This window comes from Pygoscelis adeliae, unplaced genomic scaffold (genome assembly GCF_000699105.1).
Source record: "Pygoscelis adeliae isolate BGI_AS28 unplaced genomic scaffold, ASM69910v1 Scaffold57, whole genome shotgun sequence".
In the NCBI taxonomy this organism is placed as follows: domain Eukaryota; kingdom Metazoa; phylum Chordata; class Aves; order Sphenisciformes; family Spheniscidae; genus Pygoscelis; species Pygoscelis adeliae.
Window position 1 is genome coordinate 2,709,669 of NW_008825615.1, and position 15,457 is coordinate 2,725,125.

The 15,457-nt window shown below is 40.1% G+C and overlaps 1 protein-coding gene across 1 annotated transcript in view; it reads left to right on the forward strand.

Annotated features, from left to right (window-relative positions):
- Window positions 1-15,457, forward strand: part of ME1 (malic enzyme 1, NADP(+)-dependent, cytosolic) — a 145,521-nt gene that overhangs the window by 100,238 nt on the left and 29,826 nt on the right. Inside the window, exons 6-8 of the mRNA XM_009333117.1 lie at window positions 1,018-1,127; window positions 11,450-11,547; window positions 14,996-15,109. Of these exons, the coding sequence (XP_009331392.1) occupies window positions 1,018-1,127; window positions 11,450-11,547; window positions 14,996-15,109 (322 nt within the window). The remainder of the gene's footprint in view (window positions 1-1,017; window positions 1,128-11,449; window positions 11,548-14,995; window positions 15,110-15,457) is intronic.

The following is a 15,457-nucleotide window of genomic DNA, read 5'->3' on the forward strand; positions in this document are numbered from 1 at the left end:
CTACCTATACTAGAAAAATGCTGTTGTTTGCTCCCTGTTGGTAGTGCAGCCTTGGTACGCAGTGGGTCCAAGGCAGCAAGGTAACACAGTGAATTGTTTCCAAGAAGTGCAGTGATTGGCATTAGCTTTGAGACTGTTACCACAAGGTTAATCAAAAGTTACTTACCCATGCTGTTGAACTGACTTATAGTCATATCAGCTAAATGATAGAAATTGTTCATCTGATGCAACTGCATACTATATTTTCAAAATATAGTACATAGAGATTTCAGAGTACTATAGGAAATGTCAATCTGAATTGTTTCATTAGCTACAAGCATGAGAAAACATCGAAATGGATGATAACATTGATTCTTAGCATACTGTTTAAGAAACATCTAGTATCCATATCAGAAAAACAGTTTTGACAATCCAGTGAAACAGTGGATGTAAGAAATGTAGATAACCTCTTTTCTGCATATACCCACAGTTTTAGTGTATGTTAGCTGTGTAACTTGATTCAAATTTGCAGCTATCACTTTCCTTCCTTAAAGTGCTCTCACATGTTTATCATTTGTCTAGATTAACCGTGTTTCTGATCAGTACCTCTTTTATAATAAGAATAGTTGAGGATCACATTGTGAGTGATGTCATGCTGCTGCCCTGCATAATGACAATACAATAAAATCCATGTTCTGAATGTGTTACCTTTTTACTACCCTCCTTATGGGGCCAATTTTTTTTTTGCTCACTAGCTGATTGCTCAGCGAAGACTTCTGTTGAGATGTCTGCAGAGAAATGAAGGCCTTTTCCCCTGATCTCTTATTCTTAACTTAGACTGAGTAAAGCGTATTAGTAGTCTAATTATGCCTTCTAGATAATTTATATGAATGTAAAGATACAGAATATAACAGAAACATATTAGTAGATGTATAAATCCTATTGTATTTGTATTCAAAATCTAGCTGCAAATGTTAATAGCTTTTTAATATACAATGTATTATTTTTAATGTAATGCACAATTTCTTGTCTTTCTAGGTATGGCATGAACTGCCTCATTCAATTTGAGGATTTTGCTAATGCTAATGCATTCCGCCTCCTGCATAAGTACCGTAACAAGTATTGCACTTTCAATGATGACATTCAAGGTAACAGACTCTTTCGCTTCTCTTCACTCTTGTGATGCTCACAAGCCAGAAAAATGAGTCTTAATTGATATACCAGAGGGAAAAAAATGTATCAGCTTTCCCGTGATATTTGAAGATGTTCAGTACAGGTCACATTTTGCCTTGGGTTTCCTCAGCATGGGTTTCTGGTGAGCTGTCTTTGTTCTTAACCTTTCCCCTCTCATTTATGCCTCATGCTTTATTTAGATGTTCACTCTTCAGGGTTTTTTTTTTTTAATAGTTTAGTGTGTGAATGGCTTTCCCATATAAATTATTAACTTCAGATGTTTGGGCAAATGTCAAAGCTCAAGCCTGGACTGTACTTCCCTCAGTTTTTTTGTCACTGCAGTGACAACTGCTCCACTGTTCCTCCATGCAACAGAGCTTGCTTGAAAAATGTCAAACTGTATTTCAGTTCTTAAACTGACAACTCAGTTAAATATTCTTCTAATTTTCCTTGCAGTCTCAGGGCTGCATTCAATTTTAGAGGGAAATTATCCCCCTGACTCTGGTTTCCTATCTGAATCATTTGTAGCAGCTGGCAAAAGGAAAAGACCTAGGATGGGAAACATCAGCAAGGGGGATTCCCCCAGTGCTCAGTCTAGACGGGCATCTCGTCCGTTCCCTCCCGAGAAGAAAGACAAGCAGGGCTGAAGCGGCGGATGCTGCTGCTTGGGTTGCCGTATTTCCTGTCAGGAAAAGAGCACTGGAAAATAACTTTCTCTAGGGCAGTAAGTGCACTGGCTCCAATCCTCGCAAGGAGACTGAATTCAGACGAACTGCTGGAGAGAGGTACCCAAGGAGGGCCCTGGGCACCCAGCTGCCTCTTACCCCCTCGTGTTTCCTTGGGTAGATGGAGGTCCTCAGCAGTGACAGGATCAAAAATGGGAGTTTAACTGTCTTCATTTCTAACAGTTTGCAGTGGGACTTTAAGCCAAGCATTAGGAGCTTGAGTTTTCCAGAAGTCATTCTTGAGTCATTCTTGGGACCTAGGTCTTATTTCAGGGACTCAACGCACGGCAGTGAATTCAAATAGCCCTTGTCTTTCTGATGTTAGGGATTTGACTGGCCACATGAACTATGTTTCTGTTACAAGCCTGGCTTAGTTGTACTCCTGCATCTGAAACACATTATGGAGGACAAACTCCCAGATGGGTAATAAACTAATTATAAAATGTCATTTCCCTTTGTAAGAAGTATGGTGCTTCTTACCCTGCAGGGTCTGAGTATAGTCATGGCTATGACAGTCTAATACAGCAGACCAAACAGCATCTGGAAGTTTCCCTAGTTGTTTAGAGACCCAGCTCCCCCAGGGAATTCTCTTTCCTTGCAGAACGAAGGTCCTCACCCCAAATCAGAAAGAGACTCAACTAGAATGTAGTTTCAAAGAAATGGAGGAGAAGCTTTTCAGCAAGTGTACCAAATATGGGTAAACTAAGCTGAGAAAGTCTTCTATGTCTCTAGATACACTTTAAAACCATCGCATTCTCTCTCATGCACCTTGGAAGGAGGTGTCTTCGTGTTCAAAACTGTTGGAAGGTATCTGTTTGGCTTTTGGCTGAGCTGCTGTAGCAGCTATCAGTCTTCCTTAGAAGTGCAGCCACATGCAGTCTTTTAATTTATTCAGTTTCTGCAATCTAGTTTGTGTTTGTGGGTCTTTTGATAATTTTCATAAACAATGTCTGGGACTTTTGGGTGATGTCCATCCTTAATGCTTGTATAGCTTCCAGGAGGTGAAAGCGGATGCATTTAGTCTGCTCTGATCTCTGTTGTTTGTCATCATATCCCCATAAATACCTTCAGTAACTTTTTTGTAGGATGTAATTTTCCCCTATAATGTGGCAGTGGAATAACAACAGCCCAAATATAGATCCAGTGATCTTTTCTCCCTCTTTCTATTCCAGCTTTATAAACCCTAAGGATCTTTCACCTGACAACTTTAATGAGGATAGATGGTGCTAACTTCTTTAGCAATCCTTAGAGATTTTCAGTTTCTAAATGGCACGATTTTTTCCAGGCTACTTGAAAGAGTGGCCTTCTCTGTATACAAGTTGTATTTTCTACCCCTAGAGCAGTAAGGCTGACAAGTAGCGTCAGGCCAATAAAAGCAAGCAAACACAACATTGCATCTGATTTGCCATCATCTTCTGAAGACAGTGCTTACATGATATTTTAAACATAGTTTCTCCTAGTCCAAATATTTGTTAAGCCAAAGCTACTTTAGTGATAGAAAGAAATGTTTACTGTGTTTCATGGAAGGGCTTGAGGCTTTTTTCGCTGCCACAGGATATCCGGACAAAGGATTCCTATATATCTTAGTGATGCAATGAGGACCTTTAAGTACCTCAAATCTAAAAAACCTAATGTACAATCCTGACTCCTGCCAGACACTGTAAAAGGTAAAGAAAATATGGCAAGCTGAATATCCATTTGCAGGTAGTAACTTGGACAAATGCAGTTGCCTTCTGTTAGCTTGCAGCTATTTGCCGGGTGTCAGCATGCCCCTAACTGATGCCATTGCAGAACATTTGGAAAAAAGTGTCTGCCAAAACATTGATGATCTAAAACCACTAAAGATTGGCCATTAAGGGTCACCTATAGATATATTTAAGAATTTCTGGAAAGAGTTTCGTCTCCATCCCTGCTACAGCACGGTCACATCCCTTACTTTGGAAAAAGCTTTTTAACTTTTTCTACGTCCCCTCTCTGTACTCAAGGAATTGGGAACAAGGGTGAACAGGATTCTGACCGACTGCTATAAATCTGTATTGGAATAATAAAATTGCTCTTATTTTATCATTCTAGAAAGCATCTTGGGTTTGGATGGGTGGTGAATTTTTTCCTGTGATTATGATCATTTCTTCATATTTATATTTTCAAAATATTTTTTTACAAACACAGTAGCAATAATGTTGCTTTAGGGAGAAAATATTCCCTTATTTCCTTGGATTCTTGTTTGGTTTTATTCTGACCACAAATCAGCTTGCTGCTTTTTTTCCCACCCCTCTCTGAAACATATAGAATATGAGTTTTGGAAATGAAAATCAGTGAAAGCCTTGGATTCAAAACAAATACTTTTATCTGGTTCTCTCTATCTATTAGAGTGCATTTTCCAAAATTGTTTTTTTTAATCATGATTTCCTATATGGGAGAAATATTAACTAATATTGTAATGTCAAGCTTCACAACATTTAGAAATACGTGAATTAGATCGGGTTGCTAGCTTTGCTCATCTCCAGTATGTTTAGGAAGGGGGAGTCATAAGGACAGAGTGGAATTTTCTTAAAGATACGAAATGTGTGGTGGTTTTTTGGTTTTTTTTTCTCCAACCCCTGCCTGGGAATGGACCAATGCCAGAAGAAGAACTGGGGCTTTTGCTGGCAAACAAAGCTTTTTATCAGGGTGGAAGATGTTCTCTGCTTGATCACCCCTGGGAGGAGGCAGGGTTGCGATTTATGGTTTAGGAAGTTGAAAATCCCCTTGGAGAAACTAACCTGTTCCCTTCCCTGCTGCGGCGATGTTGAACAAATCTCTTAAGATCGGTTAAAGAAGTCGTCCTGGGTACAAGTCCAGGATTGCAGTGCCTGAAATCCCACTCATGGGTGGGATCGGCTCCGGCCGGACCCGCCTGCCCCTCGTCAAACCCACCTGGGGCAGAGCAGGGTGCCGTAGCGCTCCCTTTTCCACACCCATCTTGGTTTCGGTGTGTCTGTTGACAGAGTTTTTGCTACTTGAGCACAGTCAGTGGCTTAAGGCAAGTTTCCACGTCCTAGAAGCCGTGCATTTGTTTTACATGGGTCTCTCAAAGCTTATCACATGGTAGCTGGTTGTAGTCATTGCTGATGTGGTTAAATTTGAAACAGTGGCATAAATTTCTCTAGCCTTGCTGCTTCTGTGCAGGCCAATTATTTCAATTGTTTCAATTGTTTTGATTTTTTTCCCCACCCCTGTACTTTAAAATTGTCTCAATAGAAAATGACAAACTTCTGCAGTATAAGCTAATCTACGTAAGTGTTTCTTGATGCAGTATAATACTGTGAGTTTTTATTCTAGTGTTATAGCTCTATTTTACTGTGCCCACAGTTGCAATGCTTTTCCCCATTATGAACACAGAACCTGTATTTTATGCCAACAAAAATATTTGCATGGAGAGATTGCACTGAACTGGAATTAACTTTGGTATCCATCATGACCTTAGCTGTCATTAGTTTTTAACAGCTGTGCTGTTCGATTGCATCAAAATTTTATGAAAAGAAGCAGACCTAAAATAAAAACGCAGAGCACATATAATTTAAGATTATTATTCCATCTTACATGTGTGGTTTGATTTAAAATATATGCTAAATGTTCAGCAGACTGCCATTTGAATAATTAGAAAAATTATACCTGGAAGTTATGTTATGACCGATTTAACGTTAAGTCAGTGCAGTTCTCAGAAGTCAGAATTTCTCTGCCACAAGCATTCTCCTTTTTGAGATTCAATTCTTTTTAACATTAACATCGGAAATGATACATTTGGTACCTGGAAATTCCAGTTTTTGAAATCAAATTGTAAAGAAGGTTTGGGGTTTGTTGTTGTGGTTGTGATGGGCACGGGGCTTCCAATTCATTCTCTGATCAAGAATTTGAAAAATGCAAAGTTGAATGACACGCAATAGCTCATATTTTGATACCATATATCTCAAATTCTGATATTATGTGCAAACTGTAGAAAACCTCTTTCATAATATGAAGTGACATTTGCTTCCAGGTGAAACAGACATTGGGATTTTTAAAATAATAAAAAAAATCCTATTAAGACATACGCTGTAGGGTTATGTGAAGTATATTTTTCTTCCAGTATATTCAGGATATCACCTCTCTGGTACTCAGTGGTAAATTTACATTGAAATCAGTATGCTTTCAAGTAAATCCCCCATTGTAGCTTTTGTATACTTTTCCATGTGTATATACGTGTATATACAAGTATTCTTCGTTTCATTTTTTTGCTCGTTATGGGTTGAAAAAAGAAATCCATTCTCACCATGTTCCTGGGCAGCCAGCTCGAGGTGGCCCTCCTTGAGGAGGGGGGTGGCACCAGATGACCTCCCAGCCTCAGCCACCCTGTGCTTCTGGGACTCTGTCCCTTTTCAAATATACCAAGCAGTTGCTCTTTTAAAAAGGCTCCATTTCTCCTTCACTAGAGCCTTTTCCCCTCTTTGCACTGCCTGCCTGCTGCGGCTGCAGAGCGGGGCAGTGCGCATACAAAGCTTTGAAAAGCCAGTTCATGGCAAGAAGAAGGAGCTCCCATCTCTTAAAAGAGGGTCCTTTTGATCTACCCACAGCCATAGCATTTGCCTGACTCGCAGCTGAAATGACACCTTTTAGGCAGGATCTTGACTCTCACCTTTTTTCCCCAGTTAGTGTAGGAGAGGGGAATGATTTATTTTTTCCCTGGCACTCTATGCAGTGTTATTTGGAAGACTGACCGTGTTAACATGTGATTTCTATTATGCTGTCTATTGAGAAATACGAATTTTACTTTTACCACTTCCTAATCTTTTAGTCCAGAATGAATAGCTCAGATCTTAGGATGTGCTGCAGAAATTCCTTCCCTCTTCTTGTTTGCTAGCTTTTTAAGATGAGGTAGGGAAAATGACGTAAAGGAACTACTAATACCTGATTACAAGTTTTATTTTTTGAAACTTTAAATAATGGACAAATGCTTCAGTGCTGTAAGCCATTTCTTGCTAATGTAAATTAAACTACATCCAATAAAAATTAAGTTCTCGTTCCTCATGTTTTGGGGCTTTTTTCCCCCCTTTTTTTCTTTAATTGTTGTATCTGCTGAAAGAAGACTCTGTGCTCCAAAGCATTTATAATGTGCCAACCCCAAAAGGCCGTGGTCTCTAGGATTTCCTTTGACATATTCATGCTCAGTCGTACAGTTTACAGTAACAAGTAATGCTAAAGAATTTTGGACAGAAAACAAAGACTTGATAAAGAATAGTGTACGTTGAAATGTCACATCTACCATATTTTTACAAGATATGGCTCACCTTCCTAGAAAACTATAACGAAGTGTTTGCTGTCACAGCAGCTGACACTGCTTTAGAAAGCTATCCTTTGTTAAACTTGCTGTGGTTATTCTTCTAGAAATTTGGGGAAAATAGAATCGGTTTTCAAAATCATATCTGTGAACAATGTCTATCTTATTCTGCACACAAGGGACTTAAGCTGTGCTCTGTGGGAGAGGGAGGCGAAGCCATTTCTCTCCTTCCTATAGCGATGACAGTCGGAAAAGCAGCGAAATTCTGTTTCTGCTTCGTAATGTTCACGAGAAGTGGTTAGGCTTTGGCAGATGGATGTGAATTGCATTTTGATTCTTTTCAAAAACTCGAGTCAGTATTCAGGGTGAAATTTAAGGTCATGCCGTTAGTCAGAGCAGTTCCGGTTAAACAGATCTGCTATTCACACTGACGGTACCCCCCTTTCAATAGGAAGAAATAAGGGAAGCTGCTGACGAGGAGTGATGACAGCCACTGCCAGCAGCAGTGATAGTGGGTTCAGTAATCTAATAAACTGGGTTATTATGCTTTTTAGAGTCAAATGGCTGAATAAAACTGATGTGGGGTACTTTTAAAATACCATTTTTAGAGCAGTTCTTCTGTGCAAAGCGTGATTTGTGAGAAATACAATATTTAAGCCTTTATATGTTGCTACTATAACCTTTGTTCTGAATCACCCTCATAATGAACATACGGGTAATGATAACTCACATCCTGCATAAATAATCAATGCAAAATGTTACTGACATTCAATGTAGTATTTTATTCATGTTTCACATCTCTTTTCTTTTTCCTTAAAACAGAAGATGGTATTGTAATAGAGTTTGTAAAAGTATGCCAACTGATAATACTTAATCGTAGTCCATTTTTCTGGCTAACAAACTTAGCAACAGTACATCAGCCATAAAGATAAGCAGGATCCCTTTCGTTATAAATTTTCAGTGTTTCACTTTGTCTCTGTCAGAAGAAAGCAGCTTGAAGAGCAGCTTTCCCAGCTCTCTGAGAAGTCCTCTGGTGCTGCCGTGATCACAACTTCTGTCTTCAAGGGCTGGAAACAGGACCTTACAGTGCTCCAGCTCAGCTTTCCTTTTCAGGAGACCAGATCAATGGTCTTAGGAATAAGCCATGTTATGTAGGCTTCCTCCTCCTCCCCTGCAAGCACAGCTGTGTAATATAAAATAGAAGAAAAAATTTGGCATCCAACGAGAGGATGGGATTTTTTCATTGCCAGTTATGAGGATTGTTTGGTAGAGTACCAAGGGAAACTGAGAGCACGGTCTGACTTCTCTCTCTTGCCATTTTTGGTCATTGCCAATTTGGCACTCACCAGAGGAAGACTTAATTTCATCTGGGAAAGAAACAAGCTAGCTCTTGGATACTGTGGGGTGGAAGTGTCTCAGCCTGACGGTTGTTGTTCCCAAAGCCGTGCCTCAGAGGAACCATTTTTTAGATTTTTTTTTTTAGAAACGAGGGAGAAGAGAGTAAATGATCTCAGATCTCAGAACAAGTCATAAAAATTACTAAATAGCTAAAACTGACAAATTTGTATGGTCTAAACATTAAGTGGGCTGAGAACAAGGTGTCCTGTATTTCTGATGATTGAAAGGAAAAGTCATAATCAAAAGCACGTAACAAACCTTTTATTTCTAAAGAGATGTTTTTGAACTGTTCAGGTGGATTTACTTCAGGAAGTGACTCTCTAACTTTAAAATGTGTTCTTAAATTTTACTAAGCGTTACCTTTTATTTTTGAAAACGTAACCATTCATGAAACTCAGATGATCCTACCTATAAACCACAGATTCAAACCCAGCCTTCAACACCCAAATTATGTCTTTTACGGAGAGGGTTACCCAATACCAGGCTTCTTACTACTTCTGTTCTTTTAGTTCATTAGCTACATGTATTTGAAACTTAATGGTCTGTGTGCCTGCAATATGAATACCTGTTTTGAGCATTTCCTTGAGTTTAATGTAGAGATTACTGCTGTCTCAGCTTTAAACTTCGCCTCACTTATGAGAAAGTAGGCTTGTGAACAGCAAAAGTACATCCTTCAGGGGAGCTGCACATTAAGGGCAAATGTTGAATGTGCAGATTCTGGGCCAAGTGCTTTTGGAGGGCTGGTCATACCTATTTCACACTTTTTCTTGAGGAAAAATCAGTAGCAATGTGAATTCTCCCCTCAAAAGCAACCAGGTGGCTTGTAGACAATTGCAGTTAAGGCTGTGGTGATCAGGAACAGACTTGTAGGAGCCAGCAGATCTCCTCCTTGCACGTTCTTGCAGGCTTCTCAAAATCATTTATGGCTCATCTTTGGTTTCCTTGGGTCAGTCAACGGCAGCTGCTGCCTGGAGAAGGAAGAATTCGGTTCTTATTCCCAGAACTGAACAAGGGGGACATCTCAGGGCTCATGTTCGTCTCCCTGTGGTTCAGCTCTCTCTGAATCAGATAGGCATCATAAATCCTCAAAGACTGTTGAAACCCATTTTTCCACTTTCAATACCTAATCATTAGTGGCTGATACAGCTCTTTCAGTCCTGATTAAATCAATGTTGTCTGCTATCGGTTCTTCGGAATCTCCTCTGAAAAGGCACACTGAGCACAACTTTTCTGCTGGCATCATCTACCTCACTGCCATATCCCCATCCGCAGGATGTCTTTCTGGGTTCTGTGAACTTGTTGAAAACTGATGCACTTTCTTGGTCTTTTTTCTGATATTTAATGGATCCAAGTTTGTTTCAGGAATAAGGAGTCTGACTGTCTTTTTTTGGGCCACCTTGTGCCTGGGCTTTAGTGACGACGATCATTTGTAAAAAATACAAGCTTGTTACCTGAAGTCAGTAAACCATGAAAGAAGGCCTTCCCCCTCCAGTAGGCTTTGTTGGGGAGAATTAGTAACTGGTCTTTGGATCAGAAGAGCCGGATACCAGGTCCTGGTGACTAAATACAACTTTGTTCAGCGTGACAGAAGCTGACAGCTAGACTTGGCAGTGCTAATGATTCAGCTGTAGTGTTGTCTATAGATTTGGATGCTGCAATTCAAGAAAGATAAGAAACAAATGGATAAAGTCCAAAGGAGAGAAATGAGTGCTAACTGTTTTAGAAAACGTATCTTTCTGAAAGAGTGGAAGAATTGGGATTGTTCCACATAAGAAAAGCAGGTTGGGACACCATTAGTCTTCAAATACAATACACATCTTGGTGCAAAGAGGAAAGAACAGGTTTTCCAGTGGTAGATAAGACAAGAGGCCAAAATAGAAGAAGAAGAAGAAAAAACATTTAGATTTGAAATTTTCAACAAAAAGTATATTGAAGCACTGGAATAGCTTGCTGAGGAGATCATAGGAGTATTTGAAAGAAGATGTTAGGAACAAGTTAGACAAAGATCTGTCAGAAATCCCAGAGGTATTGTTGATCCTGCCATTGTGAACAGGTTTGGGTTAGATGCCTACTTGAGATCCGTTTATTGCTCTACTGTTTCTTAATAGGTGTTTCTCATGATGAGGACCAAAATCTTTCCACTCAAAGGCAGACAGGTATCTCACTCTTTGTGGTTCTGGTTTGGAGAAGAAAGGCCTCCACAGGCTAAATCATAAAAATAAATGTTAGCCTTTTTCCCTGTGTGGCGTAACTCAAAGATAGATTTAAAAGGTACTTCCAATGTTTTAGATGCTAGTAAGCTGGAACCCCTTTCACAGTAGACTGGAGTCCCAAGGGCTTTCAGATGCAGTAGGACAGCTGGTGTCTTAAATAAGCTGTCCTTACTCTTTCAGCTAGCTTAGTTTCTCTGTAAATGTTCAGTTTCCTCTTCTACTCTGACAACCTCCCCATGAGAAATAAAGTTTTATTTTAGTCCTGTATTTTACTGTATTTGAAGTATATCTGTTTGAAGAATGAGACCAGTATCTTAATTTTCAGTATCTGGAGTCCTTCAAAATACTTCTGTCTGGCTGTCACACCCTTTCCTTCCAAAAAAGGTCATAACCAGAATATTTTATAATAGTTCGAATGCCCCAGCCATTATGCCCATCCAGTAGAATCAAGCAACAATATTTTATTTACTTTTACTCTGAAGATATTCCCACTTACATTTGACTTTAATAAGAATAAAGTAGAGCAACTCCAATTCCACTGAACTTTTTGTTACTACCCTAAGTACTTGTATCTTTTAGCCGCAAGATACTGTGGAATTATTTAAAATGTAATGCTTTGTAATTATTTCCAGAATAACCAAATATATTCATTTTTTTTATTTCAGGAACTGCATCTGTGGCTGTTGCAGGTCTTCTTGCAGCTCTGCGTATCACCAAGAACAGGTTATCAGATCACACAGTGTTGTTCCAGGGAGCTGGAGAGGTATGTATTTTATACATCAGGAAAAATTGTACTATGAAGATTTTTCTTAATATTTATTCAAGTTATACGTATCCAGTTAGCAAGAAGATTAAATGGGTAGAATGATCACTAATACCTGCTGAAAGTTGGTTCTTAATTCAAATGTAAACTTACTGAAAAATCTCTGATCATCTGGTCAAGCCTCATATTTTTCATAAGACATATTGCGGAGATCTGTTCTCTTTTTAAAACTTCAGGTTTTAGCTCTTCAGCTGTAAATTATTGAACTGCTTTCAGTATAAACAAACAAAACTTTTTTGAAAGATGAGGAAATATATCAGGCCACCAAAGAGAAATGAAAGAAAATGTATTTACCAGAGTCAGTGTTATTTAGTAAGAAACAGTGCCCCTTTGATTTTTCCTGTCATTAAATATAGTTTTTCAGTATTCTGCCTGTCAGAAAAGGACCTGGGGGTACTGGTTGACAGCCGGCTGAACATGAGCCGGCAGTGTGCCCAGGTGGCCAAGAAGGCCAATGACATCCTGGCTTGTATCAGAAATAGTGTGGCCAGCAGGAGTAGGGAAGGGATCGTGCCCCTGTACTCGGCACTGGTGAGGCCGCACAGGCTCGAATACTGTGTTCAGTTTTGGGCCCCTCAATACAAGAAGGACGTTGAGATGTTGGAACGTGTCCAGAGAAGGGCAACGAGGCTGGTGAAGGGTCTGGAGAACAAGTCTTCTGAGGAGCGGCTGAGGGAACTGGAGTTGTTTAGCCTGGAGAAAAGGAGGTTGAGGGGAGACCTCATCGCTCTCTACAACTACCTGAAAGGAGGTTGTAGCGAGGTGGGTATCAGTCTCTTCTCCCAAGTAACTAGCGATAGGACGAGAGGAAATGGCCTCAAGTTGCGCCAGGGGAGGTTTAGATTGGACGTGAGGAAAAATGTCTTTACTGAAAGAGTGGTTAAACATTGGAAGAGGCTGCCCAGGGAAGTGGTTGAGTCACCATCCCTGGAGGTATTTAAAAGACGGGTAGATGAGGCGCTTAGGGCCATGGTTTAGTGGGCATGGTGGTGTTGGGTCGATGGTTGGACTCGATGATCTTAGAGGTCTTTTCCAACCTTAATGATTCTGTGATTCTATGAGATCATCCATTTCTGAAGATTTTTATGCACATTATTTTTTGATACTAATTTTTCAGTATAAATTTCTAAGCCACTGATGCACAAGTAAAGGTTGTACAGCTACAGAGTGGCTAGCTGTCATCTCTTGTATGAAGTCTACAACCCCATGCAGGCTTCTGAAAAATATTATTCATGGTCACCAAACCCCGCTATAGGTGCAATATACTAATCCAGTTTGTGTAGTCCAGATAACTTTAAATTGATTCAATATTTGGTGCTACTGAGATCAGGTCTGTAGTTTTCAGAGTGACTTGCATCCATGTCTGGCATGTCAACACCTTTGTACGTCAAGACTGCCCGTCTTTCTGAAGTTCCTTCCCCTGGTTTTGCTCGGTGTTCAACAGACAGATGAATCCATGGTCATAGAATCATAGAATAGTTTGGGTTGGAAGGGACCTCTAAAGGTCATCTAGTCCAACCCCCCTGCCATGGGCAGGGACATCTTCAACTAAATCAGGTTGCTTAGAGCCCCGTCCAACCTGACCTTGAAGGTTTCCAGGGATGGGGCATCCACCACCTCTCTGGGCAACCTGTGCCAGTCTTTCACCACCCTCAGCGTAAAAAATTTCTTCTTTCTATCTAGTCTAAATCTACCCCCCTTTAGTTTAAAGCCATTCCCCCGTGTCCTGTCGCAACAGGCCCTGCTAAAAAGTTTGTCCCCATCTTTTTTAGAAGCCCCCTTTAAGCACTGATAGGCTGCAATAAGGTCTCCCCAAAGCCTTCTCTTCTCTAGGCTGAACAACCCCAACTCTCTCAACAATCGCCTCTCTCATAGGAGAGGTGTTCCATCCCTCTGATCATTTTCGTGGCCCTCTTCTGGACCCACTCCAACAGGTCCATGTCTTTCTTATGCTGAGGGCTCCAGAGCTGGGCGCAGTACCCCAGGTGGGGTCTCAGCAGAGCAGAGTCCAGGGGCAGAATCACCTCCCTTGACCTGCTGGCCACGCTTCTTTTGATGCAGCCCAGGACACGATCGGCCTTCTGGGCTGCGAGCGCACATTGCTGGCTCATGTCCAGCTTTTCATGCACCAGTACCCCCAAGTCCTTCTCGGCAGGGCTGCTCTCAATCCCTTCATCTCCCAGCCTGCACTGATACCGGGGGTTGCCCCGACCCAGGTGCAGGACCTTGTACTTGGCCTTGTTGAACCTCATGAGGTTCACACGGGCCCACTTCTCAAGCTTGTCCAGGTCCCTCTGGATGGCATCCCGTCCCTCTGGTGTGTCGACTGCACCACTCAGCTTGGTGTCATCTGCAAACTTGCTGAGGGTGCACTCGATCCCACTGTCTATGTTACTGATGAAGATATTAAACAATACCGGTCCCAATATGGACCTGCGGGACGCCACTCGTCACTGGTCTAATGTGGTGTTTTTTTTTTTTTCATTAGTATTGTCAGTGTGCCTGTTATTGCAAAGAGGTAATGGTAGATATCCCTACTGTGGGAGCTCATTCCTAATACAACTACTTATTTCTTAACTAAAAAAAGGGAATCTCACTTGATTCTCAGTGAAACTGAATAATAAAGAACAAGAGAGAGAATCAACCCCATAAATATGTATATGAGTTGGTAATCAGAAATACTGAGTGGTCTGTTGGCTCATTTTGTTGCCTGTTTTTCAATCTGTACCTGCATGACATTTGATGGATGAAATATTATAAAATGCAGTAAGAATGATACATGTTTCAGCAAAATATTGATAAGTGAATTTTTCTCTCCCCTGCTTTCACTGGGAGCACAGCCAAGTCTAGAGTTACAAAACACATGAATAGTAGGTAAAAGGAGACTTACCTTCTTGATGGACATTTTAAAAAGAGATAAGAGCAAAAAATCTTTCAGGACTGCATTTTACTTTCTGGCATGCGGAGTGTGGTTTCCTTTGGTTTAAATTACAAAAAAAATTAATGAACAAAAAATTTCAAAGAAGAAAAAATATTTAATGTATTCTGAGATGATTATGTGGAATGAATATTAGTTTTAGCATTTTTCATTAGTATTTAAACATTTATTATGCTCTCCACACTGTAAATGCCATCTTAAGATTTATCTAGACTATGATTTATCTATATGATTTAAGATTTATCTCTACTATTTATGTACATTATGGTTTCTAATTACCAGATGGTAGCAACAGTTCATTAGTGTTTACTTTATGAAAAAATAATGATTCGGTTTTATTGTTAAATAAAATTAAGAAACTTATCTAAAATAGTGGGTAGAGGAAGCAAGTGAGCAGGGGATTTCTTTCATTTCTAGTTCCGTGTACTACTTTTCTTCTCTTTCCTTCAGGCTGCACTGGGGATAGCAAACCTCGTTGTTATGGCTATGGAAAAAGAAGGGGTATCTAAAGATGCAGCTATCAAAAGGATATGGATGGTTGACTCAAAGGGATTAATAGTAAAGGTAATACAATTTTCTCATTCCTTTAAATACCATGATAGTTATTTGCAGTCTGTAGATAAAGGCAAGAACGTATTGTATTCTTTGTGAAAGCAACTACAACAATTTATCTCTCTTGACATAGCAAGCTCTTTTTCTTTTCTAAAGTGTATTAAGTGAATGACAGACTCCCATGTTAGTTCGGGGTGGGGGTGGGGGGGTGGACACGGACGGACATGATTATGCTTGGAGTTCCTGCTCTGTTTTTATTAGGGATGAGCACATAATGAAGAGAATTTTTCAGCAGTTCATTAAAAAACGTGTAAGGAAAGAATCGTTCAACTAGTGGGTTTAATATTTCCCATGTTAATG